The sequence below is a fragment of the Lissotriton helveticus genome, chromosome 11 (genome assembly GCF_964261635.1).
Source record: "Lissotriton helveticus chromosome 11, aLisHel1.1, whole genome shotgun sequence".
In the NCBI taxonomy this organism is placed as follows: Eukaryota; Metazoa; Chordata; class Amphibia; order Caudata; family Salamandridae; genus Lissotriton; species Lissotriton helveticus.
Window position 1 is genome coordinate 682,480,633 of NC_136072.1, and position 18,717 is coordinate 682,499,349.

The window sequence follows — 18,717 nt, forward strand, 5'->3', positions numbered from 1 at the left end:
GTAAGATCTAGATTCTGTTTTCCCTCAATACTTAATATATCATGCGTTATATCTGCCAGATAGTCAGTAATCTCCTTATCCCTCTTACTTGGTTCCTGACTGTAAAGGTTTCCATAAAAACTCCTAAAAGCCTGCTGTATTCCTTCTGGGGTGTTAACTATAGTTCCTGAGTTATCTTTGATTTCCTTTATTTCTCCTGCTGCAATATTTTGACGTGTCCGAATAGCTAGAAGGTGTCCTACTCTTTCTTTGAATTCGTAGCACTTTTCCTTTTTCGTCAAAAAATTACTCGCCACTTTCTGTGCCAGATATTCACCTGCCTGTGCTTTGTTTAGTTCAATATCCAGTAATATCTCTTCTATTGATTCTTGTTTGAGTATGGCCTCAACTAGTCTATCTTCTAATCTCTCTAAATCCCTCAATCTATTATCCATTCTAGTTTTCTCCTTCTTACTCCTTCGTATTGTAAAGCTTAAGGTTTCCCCTCTCACCCCGGCCTTGAATACATCCCAAATCATATTGACAGGTGCTGAATTCCAATTAGTCTCCCAAAATTGGGGAATCCATTCTTGCATTTGTCTAATATACCCTGAGTCTCTCAATAAACCCCTCTCAAATGTCCATGTGCTGCTTCTTGCCACTCCCCTATTAATCAGCGGAAGGCTTAATATCAGTGGGTTATGATCCGACACAAGTCTTGGCCACCTTTCTATCTGAGACCCACTGAAAATGACACTTGAAATAAGAAAATAATCTAACCTAGATACCGTTCTATGTGGGGCAGAGTAAAACGTACTCCCTGTCCCTATTGGATTTTTTTCCCCCCAGACGTCTACCAGAGCATTATGAGACGCCATGTTATGTATAGCGTTATACGTTCTCCTCTTTCGACCTACATAACCTCCTTTTTTCGAAAATCCTGCTTCGTACAGACCGTTAAAGTTAAAATCGCCGCAGCATATTATAGGCTCCGGCCACAATGCCAGTTCTGTATCTAAATACTCATAAATTTCCGATTCATCTTCGTTTGGACCGTATACTGACACAATTGTAAAGCATCCGGCTAATGTCTCTACCTCTACTATGGCCCATCTTCCATCCTGATCCGCCTTTTTTCTCTTAAGTTGAACTGTCCCTTTCTTAGCTAATATGGCAACTCCTTTGGTTCTGGTTTCCTCATTTGTGTGTGCAAGTACTTCGAACCCCATCTGCTCCAACAGAGATTTTTCTTTTCCAGGGATGTGCGTCTCTTGCAAACACATTATTTCTAGCTTAGACATTCTTAAAAATGCAGCCACTTTCTGTCTTTTATCTCCATTATTCAGCCCGCATATGTTTAGAGAGATAATCCTTAATACCATTTATGATTTCTATCCTTCCCTACTTTTATACCCAACCAAAGTATCCTGATCTCATTATTGTATACTATTGTCGAAACTACTTCCTTTCTGCTTCTTCTTATGCTTTTGTTCATTTGTGCTGTTTTTTTCCCTCTGTGTATCATCCCTCCACCTTCCCCCCCCCGCCGCTCCCTCCCTCCCAGCAACACCCCCCTTCCCCCCCCCCTGTTACAGGCAAATAGGTAATTCATGACCTACATGTGGCTGCTGTGTGTTGTAGAGTCGCCTCCCTCTCCCCCCATATACTCATTCTCCCGTTCCTCTGCCCTGATGCCCTGTTCCTATAAAGACTACGTTTTTCTGCATCTCGTTTCTCTACATCCTACCTAGTTCTTTCCTTTCTCTTTATTCAGCTCTGTGAGCTCTGCAAGATATTCTCCTGCTTTTATTTCTGAGAACAGCATCCTAGTAACCCCACCTGTGATAATTTTTAGTTTTGCCGGGTACATTAAGTAAGCCTCTGCCCCTTGTCGCTGAAAGGGCGCGATTAACTGCCTGAGTTTTGTAACATACTCTGTCTAATCCTATTTGCAGATGCACTGCAGTGATAACTCAGACTCCGCTTTCTCCCTGTATTAGACCATTACATGAGCCAGTAAGATGTGGGCGGGCCTAAAGTTAGTAGTTATAGGGTCCAGAAGGATAAAAAAACACAAACTAAAATAATTCCGAATTAGGGAGAAGGAGAGACTTGCAGGAGCCGTGAAAACAATCCAACTCTATGGCTGCACATGTAGAACAAGAAACAGCCATGATTTATTACCCTTAATTTCCTAGGGTTAAGCTTTTTCTAATCATCTCCTTTCTAATCATTCTTCTCTCTTTCCTACTCAGCCCTTTTGTGACTCCATGCGAGTATAGCATGATGTGTAATTGCACATCACGTGTAATAATGTGTCTTCCCATAATCATTTCATTAATTGCTTTTTAGGTTTTGCCTGCTTGAGAAATCTATTATTTTTAATATAAACTTAAAAAGGACTTACATCCTGCCTCCTATCTTTCTTCTCACTGGTTCATGTGTGTGCCACTTACCTTTCCTCCATTTCCATAGGCTGTAGCATATTTTCCTGCATTTATCAATGTTTGTTTCTCGTCTGCTTCTCTTATTAGTTTCACGCTGCACGAATACTATTAATATCTGCTTTGGTGGAACTATATTTTTATAAAGTTTTGACCTTTACTATTGCAGCATATGTATATACCAGTTTATCACCCAGAGAGATTAAGTGATTTATATAGAATCACAGGATGTTGCACGACGCACGGAGACTCAAACCAGGATCCCCAACAGCCACACCGTCACATCCTCTCCACTCCCATGTTATCTGTCAGGTAGCTCTTACCTTCTCCCAGACGAAGATTGATGAAAACAGCTCTTCATTTATTACATAGGGGAAACGGATGCATTACCAATGCTTTTTTCCTTTTCTTTCGCTTCTTCTAGTAGGCTCTCAGGCTATCTCTATCCCGATTCCTGATGATGATCCCCCATTCCAAACGGATTGAAATGCGGTCGACTTTTTGATTTACAAACCCTTTTAGCGACTCTCATACTACATGGGGTCGTACTCCAAACAATTCAATGTGTAACAATTATATGCTGTATATTAACGAGTGTGTGTGAGTCACGTTTTTTGACGAATGGCCATAGGTTTTTTTTCTCACTGCCACTACATAGAAAAAAATTGTCGAACCAATTTTCACTTTGTCTATATGTTATTTCTTTTTTATGATTTTATTGAAACTTTATCATACTAATATTTCTCTATATGATTTCAAATTAGGTCAGCACTTATCCTTTGACTGATAATTTCGAAGGAACACAATTCATAACAAAAAATGAGGGAATCTGACTGCATGTAGATGATGCAATTAAGGCTAAAAGGAAAACTGAAGAATCTCAGAAAGCTGATTATAATTTATGTGGCCTTGAGGAAGTGACAGTAATCAGGAAACACATTTTGGCGGGAAGTTACGTGCACCTTAATGAATGGTATAAATTAATTATTGCACGAAAATTGATTACAGCCTCTCGTCTTTCTTTTGGGTTGAATATGATCTTGAGTGCCGAGGTGGGTAGACTAGGCCGACAGAGGGCGCACAGCGTTGGACTATGTGTTGAATAAACCCATGTTAAATTTGAGAAAAACGTAAAATACATAGCTGCCAAGGTTTCAGATTGCTTGTGTGTGACATTTTCATAATTTAAGTGTAATTATGAGTGACATTCAGCGACTATGAGTGACACTTTCTTGCAAGCAAAAATCGAGCAATGAAGACGAGGGAAACATATACATATCAGAAATAACACCCATTTGAGCAACGAAAAACTCCAAGAATATCTTAAAATGTCTGCAAAGCACCAGAAATGAAAGGGCGCTAACCTAGTACCCTTGTAAGTACTGTTAAACAAATGTGTAGGCAATAACAATCAATCAATCAATCAATCAATGACATTTGTAGAGCGCACTACTCACCCGGAGGGTCTCAAGGCGCTTGGGAGGGGGGGGGTGCTGCTACTGCTCGAACAGCCAGGTCTTGAGCTTCTTCCTGAAGGAGAGGTGGTCTTGGGTCAGGCGCAGGTCGGTCGGGAGGGAGTTCCAGGTCTTGGCGGCCAGGTAGAGAAGGACCTTCCTCCTGTTGTCGTTCTTCGGATGCGGGGGACGGCGGCGAGGGCGTGACTGGCTGATCGGAGGTGGCGCTTAGGAGTGTAGAAGTTGATGCGGTTGTTGAGGTAGCTCGGGCCTTGATCGTGCAGGGCTTTGTGTGCGTGGGTGAGGAGACGGAAGGTGATTCTCTTGTTGACGGGGAGCCAGTGCAGGTCTCTCAGATGTCCGGAGATGTGGCTGCGTCGGGGGATGTCGAGGATGAGTCTGGCTGAGGCGTTCTGGATCCGCTGGAGTCTCTTCTGGAGCTTGGCGGTGGTTCCGGCGTAGAGGGCGTTGCCGTAGTCCAGTCGGCTGGTGACGAGGGCCTGGGTGACCGTCTTTCTGGTTTCGGTGGGGATCCACCGGAAGATCTTCCGTAGCATGCGCAGGATGTTGAAGCATGACGAGGAGACGGCGTTGACTTGCCTGGTCATGGAGAGGGAGGAGTCCAGGATGAAGCCCAGGTTGCGTGCGTGGTCTGTCGGTTTGGGTGCGGTGCCCAGGGCGGGGGGCCACCAGGAGTCGTCCCAGGCGGAGGGTGAGGAACCCAGGATGAGGACTTCCGTCTTGTCTGAGTTCAGTTTCAGGCGGCTGGTCGTCATCCACTCGGCTACCTCTTTCATCCCTTCGTGAAGGTTGGCTCTGGCGGCGGCGGGGTCGTTGGTCAGGGAGAGGATCAGCTGGGTGTCATCGGCGTAGGAGATGATGTTCAGGTTGTGTTGGCGTGCGATGGTCGCGAGGGGGCTCATGTAGATGTTGAAGAGGGTGGGGCTCAGGGAGGATCCTTGAGGGACGCCGCAGATGACTCCGGTGGCCTCTGACTTGTACGGTGGTAGGCGGATTCTCTGTGTTCTTCCATCGAGGAAGGAGATGATCCATTCCAGTGCCTTCCCCTGGATTCCGACGTTGCTGAGGCGCTGCACTAGGGTGCGGTGGCAGACAGTGTCGAAAGCCGCGGAGAGGTCTAGGAGGATGAGGGCCGCTGTTTCTCCGTTGTCCATCAGGGCTCGGATGTCATCGGTGGCAGCGATGAGGGCTGTCTCGGTGCTGTGGTTGGCACGGAAGCCGGACTGTGAGGGGTCGAGGGATCCATTTGTCTCGAGGAAGGCGGCCAGCTGTGTGTTGACGGTCTTCTCGATGACTTTGGCTGGGAACGGGAGGAGAGAGATAGGGCGGTAATTCTTGAGTTCGGTGGGGTCCGCAGTGGGTTTCTTGAGTAGAGCGCTGAGCTCGGTGTGCTTCCAGCCCTCCGGGAAGGTGGCGGTGTCGAAGGAGGTGTTGATGATGTCCCGCAGGTGGGGTGCGATGACAGCGTCGGCCTTGTTGAAGACGTGGTGAGGGCAGGGGTCGGTCGGAGATCCGGAGTGGATGGAGTTCATCATGCGGACGGTGTCATCGGTGCTGATCGGAGTCCAGGCGCGGAGGGTGGTGGTGGGCGGCGGTGCTGCAGTCGTTGCGTGCGATGGTTGAGTGCTGAAGCTGTTGTGAATGTCCGTGATCTTGTTGTGGAAGTAGGAGGCGAGGGAGTTGCAGAGGTCTTGCGATGGGGTGATGTCGTTGTTTCCGGCGCTGGGGTTGGAGAGCTCTTTCACGATCTTGAAGAGTTCCTTGCAGTTGTGTGCGTTGTTGTCCAGCCGGTCCTGGAATGCAGTTCTCTTGGTGGCGCGGATCAGTTGGTGGTGCTTCCGGGTGGCGAGCTTGAGGGTGGTCATGTTGTCCGGTGTTGGTTCCCTTCTCCAGACTTTCTCGAGGGCACGGCAGTCCTTCTTGGAGGTCTTGAGTTCGTCTGTGAACCATGGGGTTTTCTTGCTGCCGGGTCTGCTGGGCGGGGTCCTCAACGGGGCGAGTTCGTCCGCGCAGTTGCTGATCCACTTCGTGAGGTTGTCGGCGGCCTGGCTGGGGTTCGCTGAGCTGTCGGGAGGGTGCTGACCCAGGGAAGCGGCAAGCTGGTCGGCTGTGATCTTGTTCCAGCTTCTTCGGGCAACCTGTTGCTGGTGGTGGTGGATCGTCGTTCTTCTGAAGGTGAAGTGGACGCAGCTGTGGTCAGTCCAGTGGAGTCCAGTGGCGTGGCTGAAGGCGATGTCTTTGCTGGATGAGAAGACGGCGTCGAGTGTGTGTCCGGCGAGGTGGGTGGGGGTGGTCACCAGCTGCTTGAGTCCCAGGTTTGCGAGGTTGTCCAGCAGTGTGGTGGTGTTGCGGTCGTCGATGTTCTCCAGGTGGAAGTTGAGGTCCCCGATGAGGACGTAGTCGGCCGAGGGGAGGGCGAGCGGGCTGATGAAGTCGGCGATGTCCTCGCTGAATTGTGTGCGTGGGCCCGGGGGTCTGTAGATGAGGGTGTCTCTGAGGGTGGTCTTGGGGTTGACGTGGATCTGGAAGTGCAGGTGTTCGGTGGGTGCGATGGTGTCGTCGGTGTTGGTCGTGATGCGGATGGTGTTCCTGTGAATGATGGCGATGCCTCCTCCTGTCTGGTTGACGCGGTCTCTCCGGATGATCTTGTAGCCGTCCGGGATGGCGATGGCGATGTCGGGCGCTGAGGAGGCGTTCATCCAGGCTTTAAATTCCGGGCGGACGTGACGGCAGTACCGCCAGTCCTGCCAAGCGTCACGCAACAGGTGTGACGCTCACGCATTTCAGTGCGGTGATCCGCATCACCGCACTGAAATGAATTGTCACGCATACCAGCGGCGCCTGTCACTGACTGTGCCCGGGTTCTCTCTGCTGCTCCCTCCGACCGGCTATACTTCAGCCACGACCGGCTATACTTCAGCCACGACCGGCTATACTTCAGCCAATCACCAACGACCGTGTCATCAAGGGGGCCGGGAATAATTAATCCGGATGTGAGGCTGCGGTACTGCCGTCACGTCCGCCCGGAATTTAAAGCCGGCGGTGGGGGAAATTGCAGCCTGCCACAGCCTCTCTCTCATGCCATGATGGCAGGCCGCCCGCCGGGGCCTGCACCGGCCACCGAATCCTGTCTTAAAACAATGACCGTCACCCCCACACAGCGCAGCTGACAATTCATATGGGAGACAGACCGTCCTCACCATCGAGAGGTGAGCCAGGCCGGTTCTTCACTCAATCCCTCGCACAAGTTGCACGCGTGCTTCCTATTCTTGCAATATCTGTTCCAGTGCAGCCAATGAAATGTGTCCTGAGGGGCTCGCTCAGCGCCTTCTGGACCTGCTACAAATGGAACTTTCACATCATCATCTCGGCCGCGGGAAGTCGAGATTCACTGATTGACGACGGACGGTCTCGACGTCACGAGAGTCAGTAAACGTGAGCACTAATTTATCCAATCGCAGCTGGAGAGAGGGGGCACAGTTTAAAAGTTTAACAGTCTGAGCAACTGTGCAGACGCCGGGAGGCTGCCGCCTTCACTACGTTGTATAATGCCGCCCAAATAGGGGCCTTACCCGCAGGTAGCTAAATTGTGCAGTCCAGTGCAGACAGGAGTTATGAATATGGCACTGCAGCGCGAGTTGAGTCCTCTTCTTGCCGCAATCGCACTGCCCAGTACGCAGAGCACTTCGCCGCCTGCTCCGCCTGCTCTTACAGTCCCATGACCGTCAGGCGCTCCTGGCTCAAAGTAAGTGCCACTCTGACTCATTACTTTTTAACTTCTCATAAGAACTTTTAAAATGAGTTGAATGATTGCTAAGCCATTTGTGCCCAATAATACGCTAGTTCCTCTATTTCTGCAGGGTGAGTCTGAAAAGCAAAGTGCTACAAATCTGTCAAGCCTCAGCGGGTAGTTTTGTCCGTGGCAGAGCAGCCCTTTCCTTTAAAACTAAGCCCATATTACGATGTTCTTCTAGTGAATGCATAAAGTCTCCTGTAAACGGGCAACAGTTGAATTTCTGGGATGAACATACGTCTCAAATGAGAATAACATTAAATCAAATTGTTGTGACAGCACTTCGTGAACACATTTATGAAACTTTCTAGGAAACATTGTTAGCCCTTTTACACAAGCTACTATTTTTATTGACAAACTAAATTAAAGCAATCACCAACAGGATGCCACCCAATTACTTTCTGATCGTTCCGTGCAAATTACTCACTCCTCCACACTCAGTCTCACGTGGCCTGGTCCAGAGTTTAAAGACTCACACTGTCTGTACTGCGCAGTCTCGGATGCTCACTCCCTTCCTTTCTTCATGCACATCTTTCTCACTCGCCGTCCCCACACCACCGTGCTTTTTCCGCTAGTTCCCCTCCCCAGAGGGGACACCCGTCTTCTTTGTGCTAGATTACCGACTCTTCATCACCTACCGTTAATGTTCTCACTGGTCTCTCGGCCTCTCCTGCTCGCTCCTCTATGACCGCTGCGCCTTTCCGCCCCTCTCTCACTTATGTATTTTCCTTTGGCTATCCCTTCCTCACATTTGGCACGCTTCCCCTTTCTCCCACACCTCCTGGCATTGCTATCTTCCAAAGTTTCCCCTCTTTCACTTTAACCCATCTGTAGTGCTTTCTCTGAATGTCTCAGTCGTTCTCCATCTCGCCAAGTCTCCCCTCTATTTTATCTCTCCCTCAGACATCTTCATTTCTCTCGTCGTCTCTTTCTCTGTCCTGCTCCTCTGTCCTGCTCTCTCTCATTTTTTTTCTCCTACTTTGTGGTCTCTCTTCTGTCTCTCCTTCCTGCTAGCTCTGTATTTTTGTTTATTCATGTCCCCTCTCTTGTATTGATGTCCACCCATCTCTCGTCGTCTTTGTCTCTTCCTGTGTCTTTTATTATGCCTACTTCCATACTTCACATCCTTGTGTCTCCCATATTTCATTTGCGTTGCTCTCTTAATCCTGTTTTACTATGTCAGTTTCTTCCCACTCTTCCCATATCGTGCTCTGCAGTCACAACAAATGTGTCTGAAGTCTGCACAAAGTTGTAAGTTAGTGTCACTGAGCCACCTTCTTCCATATGAATTATTCTAGTTCTTGAGAAGTGTCATCATTCAGCTGTTACTGTAAGTAAAGATACAGCTGAGATCATCTGCATAATTGCAGTCCCTACCAATCTGCACTAAATTGAGTTCAGCGTGAGTTGGTGAGGCTGGTTCAGGCTCCTCACTGGGGTCTCTCGCATGATTCATTCCATGTGTCGTGCTGTTCATGTTTCATTGCCTACCATACAGAAGTTTCAATGCATGGCAGTCTTGTTTCAATATATGGCACATTAGCATTTCAGTACACACCTTTGATAGGTTTAGTTGCAGGTCATTCTGGTTCCAATGCATGGTATTCATGTGCTTCTTTAATTCTCTGTCATTCACGCTCCACTGGATGTCAACCACGTTTTTAGTGCATGTCATTGATATGCGGCAAGTGAATGTCATGTTTACTTTTCAGTGAAGTCAGAGTAACCTGCACATCTGAAGTATTTCAATTACTTCACCTACTTGATTTCGTTGCATGTCGTGCAGTAATTTGATTGCAAGGGAGAAGCCAGGAGGCCCGGTCTGCGCAGGCTGGCTAAGGCAGGATCTGTGTAGTTGTTATTGCCTACACATTTGTTTAACAGTACTTACAAGGGTACTAGGTTAGCGCCCTTTCATTTCTGGTGCTTTGCAGACATTTTAAGATATTCTTGGAGTTTTTCGTTGCTCAAATGGGTGTTATTTCTGATATGTATATGTTTCCCTCGTCTTCATTGCTCGATTTTTGCTTGCAAGAAAGTGTCACTCATAGTCGCTGAATGTCACTCATAATTACACTTAAATTATGAAAATGTCACACACAAGCAATCTGAAACCTTGGCAGCTATGTACCGCAGCCTCACATCCGGATTAATTATTCCCGGCCCCCTTGATGACACGGTCGTTGGTGATTGGCTGAAGTATAGCCGGTCGTGGCTGAAGTATAGCCGGTCGTGGCTGAAGTATAGCCGGTCGGAGGGAGCAGCAGAGAGAACCCGGGCACAGTCAGTGACATGCGCCGCTGGTATGCGTGACAATTCATTTCAGTGCGGTGATGCGGATCACCGCACTGAAATGCGTGAGCGTCACACCTGTTGCGTGACGCTTGGCAGGACTGAAAATATAACTGGCCAACATTACTGATGTAATGATAATTCTAAACTTTTTAGAGTTCCAGAACATGATAAATGATGCAACTCACCTGATTTTCAAAGATGAGATTAATTAAAATCATCAGTACTTCAAAGACAAAGATGACCAAGAGAACCCAAAAAAACTGTAAGGGAAACGAAAAGCATTATTTGACAGTGAGTAAAGAAAGGTCTTCACAAATATGAATAATTGCGTTTCTATAGCACTTGCTGTTCTATTTTTAAATTATGTTGCATACAGCAGGTCTGTGTGATCTAGCTCTAAGGAAAACAATTTATCAGCCCTGGATTGATAAAACGCTATTAAAAACAAACAAACAAACAAATAAACAAACACACACACACTCTGAATCATTTAACCAGTGCTCAATACCTAGAACAAATATGACCACGTGCCCTGTGTTTTTCTTAGGAGGCTGTAGGAGAGTAGGGTCTGCAATCCTATGATCACCCAGATTTTTGCTTTTTGCTGCACTGGTTTACGACTTTCCCTGGCTGTGGGCCTGCTAATCAGACCCACAGCCTAGCTGTTCTCTCTATCCAAATTGTACTCAGGTACTGAATTGGCACTGGGCCCTCTCCAAGTCCCTGTACCCAGGGCTGAGGTGTACCCAGAAGTCTCCCAGGGGCTGAAGCATGTATTATGCCACCCCTGGGCCGACTAACTAAACTGACACAACTGGCTGCACGACAGCTGGGGCAAGGTGGTGTACTCACCCTTTGCTGTAGATATAGTATACCTATATCTAACCCTAAAATGGACACACAGATCTCCTATCAGTCACTCCTATGGCAGGCCTTAACAATCCTGAAGGCAGAGTGCTTGGAATCGTGTGAGATGGTGCTCTGGCATGAGCTGAGCCTGTCTGCGGCTTTCGGGATCCATCCCTTAGCCGTTTCCATGATATCGCATACCATATACTCTTAAGTGCATTATAATCCTCGCGGTTATATGCCAACTCTGGTATCGCTTTATCAAAACATGTCGAGTAAGGTGTCATACGAATTGGAATACTAACCCCTCGCCAATTCTGGCGACGGGGTTAGCATTCCACCCTTCTAGAGGGACACGACATGTATGTAACCCCTAACCCCGGTTAAAGTCAGACAGAGCCTTAGCATCCACAAAATGGATGCTGCCACCGAGACACAAGTCTGCCCTCCTGCTGCTGGGAGTCCTCCCAGAGCAGGAGATAAGGACAAAGGGTTTCCTGCCAGGGGCGGTGCCAGCACCGTCCCAGACAGGATTTTGTGTATTGTAGGTAGGCAGGGCTTCAGAGGAAGGTGACTGCACGTGGCACCCCGGTGCTCACTGTGCATAGGCTGGCTTGAACCAGTTCCAGGGACACTCCAGACCCTGTGCTGGGGAAAAGCCCGCCAAGGAAGTGGGTGTACCCACCCCCCTCCTGGTCCCACCCCTAGGGCAGGACTTAGTCGCGTGCCAGCCCCCTTTTCCCAGATAAAGGTAGGAGCAGGCCCCCTTCCAAATTAGATCATCTTTGAATCCTGAAACTACTTTCCACGAAAGGAACTCAAGACTTCTTCCTAAGATTTCTCCCTTGTGACTAAGGAGTAGTCACCCTGCATCCGCAGGCACCATCTAAAGAACACTGCGGTCTGCTGCAAGTCCTTCCTCCGGAATCCGACTGCCCAGCTCGACGAGAACCGGCTTCCCTGGCACCTCTGACCTCTACCCACCTCTACAGCCCAGCTGAGAACCGTGGGTGCGACGAGACCTCGAGGGACCGGCCATCTGCAAGACTGCACGACTTCGGCACAGCAAGCCCGCCGAGTAATTTCCTGGTGAGTGCTTTGGGGTCCGAGAAGCCCCGACCCTGAGCAGCTCCAGCACCGAAGTGCAGCCTCCCAGCATCTCCACGATCTGCGTGGGGCCCTTCTGCTTTTTGCTGCTCACCGCGTTGTTTGGCTACTAGCCGCTGGCTGGTGGCCTTCTGAACGACGCCCGACGACATCACTGCTGCTGGTCTGGTTGCTCCAGACTGGCCCTTGCTCCCTTCCCGAAGAGGAGCACCCCGGACCCTCCTGGTCCACTCAAGACGCCATTTTGAGTCCACCGCATGGGCTTGAATTAGCCAAGGCTTGTTGCCCAATCCTGGGTAACTTCGACGCCGACAGCTTCATCCATCGTGGGACAGCTCGCCTCTCCATCCTGGTCGCCGACAACGCCTCCTGGTCCGTGAGATCTGCAGAGCCAGCGTCGCCCACTCACCTAGTCGAGGTGACTACCATCCGGTGCCCTCCTGGTGCCCACTGACTACTGGCTAGTAGTCACGAACTTGGTCCCCTCTGCTTTCAGGTGTCATCCATCTTCCAGATCCAGGCTTGGATCAACTCGAACTATCTTCACTGGTCGCCTGCCAGCATCTTTCTTCCAGGCTCCTGGTCCGGCAACGAGGATTCCCGACGTCTTTTGAGACCTATGCAGCTGCAGCCCCTGGGCTAGGTAACTTCGGCATTTCGGTGCCCCAGCATAGCCTCACTATCCAAGGGTCAGGATCCACTGTCGTTTTCTCCCTACCAGGTCGGGTTCGCCCGTGAACACTAACTTTAGCGTTACTAGCTTCCATAGACTTTGTCCCGCATCCCGCGTGAGAGTGCACACTCTGCACCCGAGTCCCCTAGGTCTCCTAGAAGTAATCTAACGATTCTATAGTCAAGTCCTAGCGATTCCAAAGCCTATTAGTACTGTACTTACCTGCTAGTAATTTCGCATTCCACTTTTAAAGTATATGGTTTTTCGTGCCCCTCGGGCATTTGTGTATACCGTGCTAACTTAAGTATTTTCGTAAGAGTTTTGTTGTGTGCTTAGCACCCTGTCCTCATAAAGAGTACAGGGTTGTTGTGATTCTAATAAATACATTGTTTATTTTCATAACACTTGTGTGGTGTCCTTTCACTGGGTGTTCAAGGGGTAATGTGATGGTAAAACAGCTGGCTTAACACGCCCTCTAGAGTTTTAGCCTTAGACTGCTCGTATCCATGCTACTAGGATAGCTGGTCTATAAGGTTGACTTACAACCAATCATCAATAAGGGTTGTTTGGACTGATATATAGTGATCACTAGAATAGTGAACACTGCACATCAGGCCAACTTCTCACATTGGTGAGCAGCGGTTGGGATTTGAGCTTGCTGTTGTTTTACCACACATATCCTAAGAATATCTTGTGAAAGATCACATAAGTACTAAAGGTACATATAACTTAGCTTAGAATACTCTGAGTTCTACTGAACCAGCTGTTGTAGCTCCTAGGGCCTAGCACACCCTAAACTACAACTCTAGCAAGGGATCAGTAGGCAAACATATAGTGTAGGTAAGTGCACCACTTACACCTCACTAGAAAAAGCATGTCTACCCAAGGAGAATCTACTGAGACTCCCCTTGTGGATGTTGACCCTCCACAGGTCAAATCAAGATATGCAGCTCTCAGTTTTCAGGAGATGAGACAAGTGTGTACCTCCAGGAAACTGAAACAGGGGTCTAACCCCACCATTCCCTTTTTAATAGGTCTCTTAGAGACTTATGATGCGAGAAAGCTTTCTCAGCTAGATGGGAATATGCCAGCCTTAGAGGGTACCTCTGGGGATCCAGACCTCCCCAACATTGCCAATGCAGTTGAGGAGGAGGATCAAGGGGAACTCTCTGGGGACGAGGTAGACAAAGGTCTTGAGGTAGTCAGAAGGCTAACTAGGGCCAACTTAGACTTGCTTGGGCTAGGATCTGGGGGACCCCCAGTACTGACCCTAAGTAGGCCTAACCTTGGAGTTAGGAGAGATAGATCTCTTTCTAGGGACTCCAATAGATCTCTGCACTCTAATGCCTCTTCTCAGAGGAGAAGGAACTCTCCCCAGAGGAGATTGACTTCCCCTCAGAGAATGGAGCATGAAGCTAGGATGAGACAGGCTACTCTGAGGATTGAAAGGGAAGAAATTGCCCTGGCCAAAGAGAAGCTTGCCTTGGCTAGAGGGCAGCAGATGAGTGGGTTAGCTCCCACTGGTGGCAGCAATCTCCCAAGAGATAGAGAGAAGGGTTTAGATACTAAACACCTGACTAAGATAGTGCCCCCCTTTAAGCAAGGGGATGATATCCAGAAATGGATGGCTGCTCTGGAGAGGGCCTGCACTGTGCAGTGCATTCCCCAGAGTCAGTGGGCAGCTATACTGTGGCTCTCCTTTGATGGTAAAGGTAGAGATAAGCTCCTCACTACAAGAGTGGAGGATGCTAACGATTACCAGGTCCTGAAGAATACACTGGTTGATGGGTTTGGTTTAACCACTGAGCAGTACAGGTTGCTGTTCAGAGACACCCAGAAAACTCAGTCTCAGGACTGGTCTGACTTTGTGGATTGTGCCACTAAGGCTTTGGAGGGCTGGTTGCTGGGTAGCAAGGTTACAGATTACACAGGATTGTATAATCTTATGATGAGAGAACAAATTTTAAACAATTGTCAGAACCAGTTGTTGCACCAGCACCTTGTTGATTCAGATCTGACCTCTCCCCAAGAATTGGGAAAGAAGGCAGACAAATGGGTCAGGACAAGGATCAAGCAGAACCAGAACCAGAACCAGGGTGGTCAGAAGAAAGCAGACCAGAAGGGTAATGCAAAGAGTGAACAAAATGACCAGAAGTCTTCACCAGGTCCCCAACAACCCAAAGAGGGTGGGGGTCAGGCTTCCCAGAAGAAGAAGACTCAAGAAGGCCAGTCAAAGAGGTGGTGCCAGTACTGCAAAAGTAAATCTCACTGGTTTAGTGAGTGCACCAAAAGAGGAGGACAAACTCCTGCCACTACAGCCCCTAAGGCAACTGCACCCCCTAGTACAGTCAGTAGTGGTAGTGTACCTCCCAAGGCATTAGTTGGGTTAACCTTGGGAACTGAGGGGTCTGACAACTTAGTTGGCACACTCACTCAGGCTGTCCTTGTCTGTACAGGGGATATGGATATAACCCCTGAGATAAGTCCCAATACTTTGGGCAAATACAGGCAGACGCCTTTGATTAATGGCAAAATGGCTCAGGCCTATAGGGACACTTGTGCCAGTGTCACCATGGTGACACCTAACTTTGTGGACCCTGGACAGATCATGCCAGGTACTGATTTCCTGGTGACCAATGCCAGCAATGTCACTACTAGTCATAGTGTGGCAATTGTGGCTTTCTCCTGGGGTGGAGTGAAGGGACAAAAGAAAGTTGTAGTCAGTTCAGACCTCCCAGTTGATTGTTTGTTGGGCAATGATTTGGAGTCATCACAATGGTCAGAAGTGGAGCAGAGGACTCACATGGAAATGTTAGGCTTGCCAGCACATGTGCTTGCTGTGACTAGGTCACAGGCCAGAAAATGCCCCACTGAACAGGTGCTGGATCCTGAAAGTATGGACCAGACACCTTCCAAGAAGAAGAGCAGTAAGGGTAAGGCTTTGCCTTCCCCCTTGCCCCAGGTTGAGGATCAAGTCTCTGAGGAGGCTGATCTGAGAGAACTGAGTGAAACTGAGCCCAAAGAGCTTGAACTTGATCAAGTTGAGTTTCTGGGCTCAGGGGGACCCTCCAGAGCAGACCTGGGGAAGGCACAGTTAGACTGCCCTTCCCTTGAACCCCTCAGACAGCAGGCTGCTGCTGAGGCTGCAGGGAATGCCACAGGTGCCCACAGGGTATACTGGGAAGATGGACTCCTGTACTCTGAGTCAAGAGACCCCCAAGCCTGGTGCAACCAGGAGGCTGGTCATCCCCTTGTCTCTGAGAGGTTTCCTTCTCACCTTGGCCCATGAGATTCCCCTTGCAGGTCATTTAGGTCAGACAAAGACTTGGGACAGGCTTGTCTCACACTTTCACTGGCCCCATATGAATGAGAATACCAAGGAGTTTTGTCGCTCCTGTGTCACTTGCCAAGCCAGTGGTAAGTCAGGTGGCACAACAAAGGCCCCCCTCATACCACTACCTGTGGTGGGGGTTCCCTTTGAAAGAGTGGGGATTGACATTGTTGGTCCAATGGAACCCCAGACAGCATCAGGGCACAAGTTTATACTGGTGGTAGTGGATCATGCCACCAGGTATCCTGAAGCTATTCCACTTAGGACCACTACAGCACCTGTAGTGGCAAGGGCCCTAGTTGGAGTGTTCTCCAGAGTGGGCTTCCCTAAGGAGGTTGTTTCTGACAGAGGTACAAACTTCATGTCAGGATATCTGACTGCAATGTGGAAGGAGTGTGGTGTGAACTACAAGTTCACCACATCCTACCACCCACAATGCAATGGGCTTGTTGAGAGATTCAACAGGACCCTCAAAGGGATGATTCATGGGCTACCTGAAACTCTTAGGAGAAGATGGGATGTCCTGATCCCCTGCCTCTTGTTTGCTTACAGAGAGGTCCCACAGAAGGGGGTTGGCTACAGCCCTTTTGAGCTTCTGTATGGGCATCCTGTAAGAGGACCCCTGTGTCTGGTGAAGGAAGGATGGGAGAGACCTCTCAAAAAGCCTGCAACCAACATAGTGGACTATGTACTTGGTCTCCGCTCCAGGATGGCTGAGTATATGGAGAAGGCATCTAAAAACCTGGAGGCCAGCCAAGAACTTCAGAAAGCTTGGCATGACCAAAAGGCTGTTCTGACTGTGTACCAGCCAGGACAGAAGGTGTGGGTGCTGGAGCCAGTGGCCCCAGCAGCTCTGAAAGACAAATGGTCTGGGCCCCACACCATCATTGAGCAAAAGGGAGAGGTTACCTACTTGGTGGACCTTGGAACTCCCAGGAGCCCTCTCAGAGTGCTCCATGTTAACAGGCTGAAGGCATATGTTGACAGGAAGGATATGAGCTTGCTCATGGCCACAGATGAGGGACAGGAGGAAGAGAGTGACCCTCTCCCAGACCTGCTCACTCAGAATCCTGATGATGGATCAGTTGATGGTGTTGTATTTTGTGGCAGCCTCACTGAACATCAGCAACAGGATTGCAGGCAAGTCCTGCAATCCTTCAGACATATGTTCTCTCTGACACCCAGCCAAACTGATTGGTGTACCCATGATGTTGACACTGGAGACAGTCTGCCTGTCAAGAGTAAAATCTACAGACAGCCTGATCATGTTAGAGACTGCATCAAAACTGAAGTGCAGAAAATGTTGGAGCTGGGAGTCATTGAGCCCTCAGATAGCCCTTGGGCTAGCCCAGTAGTTCTAGTGCCAAAGCCTCACACCCAGGGTGGTAAGAAAGAGATGAGGTTTTGCGTAGACTACAGAGGCCTCAATGCAGTCACTAAGACTGATGCCCACCCAATACCAAGAGCAGATGAACTTATAGATAAATTGGCTTCTGCCAACTTCTTAAGTACATTTGATTTGACAGCTGGGTATTGGCAAATCAGGTTAGCTGAGGAGGCCAAACCCAAGACAGCATTTTCTACCCCTGGAGGGCATTATCAGTTTGTGGTAATGCCCTTTGGACTGAAAAATGCACCTGCCACCTTCCAAAGGTTGGTGAATCAAGTCCTCACTGGGCTGGATGACTTCTGGCAGCATATCTAGACGATATTGCTGTCTTTAGCTCCACCTGGGAGGATCACCTGGTCCACCTGAGGAAAGTGTTAGAGGCTCTGCAAAAGGCAGGCCTCACTATCAAGGCCACAAAGTGCCAGATAGGGCAGACACAGGTTGTATACCTGGGCCACCTTGTAGGTGGAGGCCAGGTTCAGCCACTGGAGAGTAAGATACAGGCCATCAAGGACTGGACTCCTCCAATCACCCAGACTCAGGTTCGAGCTTTCTTGGGCCTGACTGGGTACTATAGGAAGTTTGTCAGAAATTATGGGTCCATAGTGACCCCTCTTAATGACCTGACAAGCAAAAAGATGCCAAAGAAAGTTCAGTGGACAGCAAGCTGTCAGAAAGCATTCAATGACCTAAAGCAGGCCATGTGCACAGCACCTATCCTAAAGAGTCCAGATTACTCCAAGCCATTCATTGTCCAAACAGATGCTTCTGAGTTGGGTGTGGGGGCTGTTCTGTCTCAACTGAATTTTGATGGTAATGATCAGCCTATTGCTTTCATTAGTAGGAGGTTGACACCCAGAGAGAAAAATTGGTCAGCTATTGAGAGGGAGGCCTTTGCTGTGGTCTGGGCCCTGAAGAAGCTGAGGGCCTACTTGTTTGGCACTCACTTCACCATTCAGACAGACCATAAGCCCCTCTTGTGGCTAAATCAGATGAAGGGTGAAAACCCCAAACTGCTTAGGTGGTCCATTTCCCTACAGGGGATGGATTTTACAGTGGAGCATAGACCTGGTACTGATCACAGCAATGCTGATGGGCTCTCCAGGTATTTCCACTTAGAGCAAGAAGACTCACCTGGTCAAGGTTAGTTTATTGTCCCAAAGTTTGGGGGGGGTCATGTAGGAGAGTAGGGTCTGCAATCCTATGATCACCCAGATTTTTGCTTTTTGCTGCACTGGTTTACGACTTTCCCTGGCTGTGGGCCTGCTAATCAGACCCACAGCCTAGCTGTTCTCTCTATCCAAATTGTACTCAGGTACTGAATTGGCACTGGGCCCTCTCCAAGTCCCTGTACCCAGGGCTGAGGTGTACCCAGAAGTCT

General features: G+C 48.9%; 1 protein-coding gene across 1 annotated transcript in view; it reads right to left on the reverse strand.

The window, feature by feature from the left end:
- Positions 1–18,717, reverse strand: part of LOC144791091 (tetraspanin-15-like) — a 235,268-nt gene that overhangs the window by 94,416 nt on the left and 122,135 nt on the right. Inside the window, exon 3 of the mRNA XM_078665748.1 lies at positions 10,172–10,246. Coding sequence (XP_078521874.1) covers positions 10,172–10,246 — 75 coding nt within the window. The remainder of the gene's footprint in view (positions 1–10,171; positions 10,247–18,717) is intronic.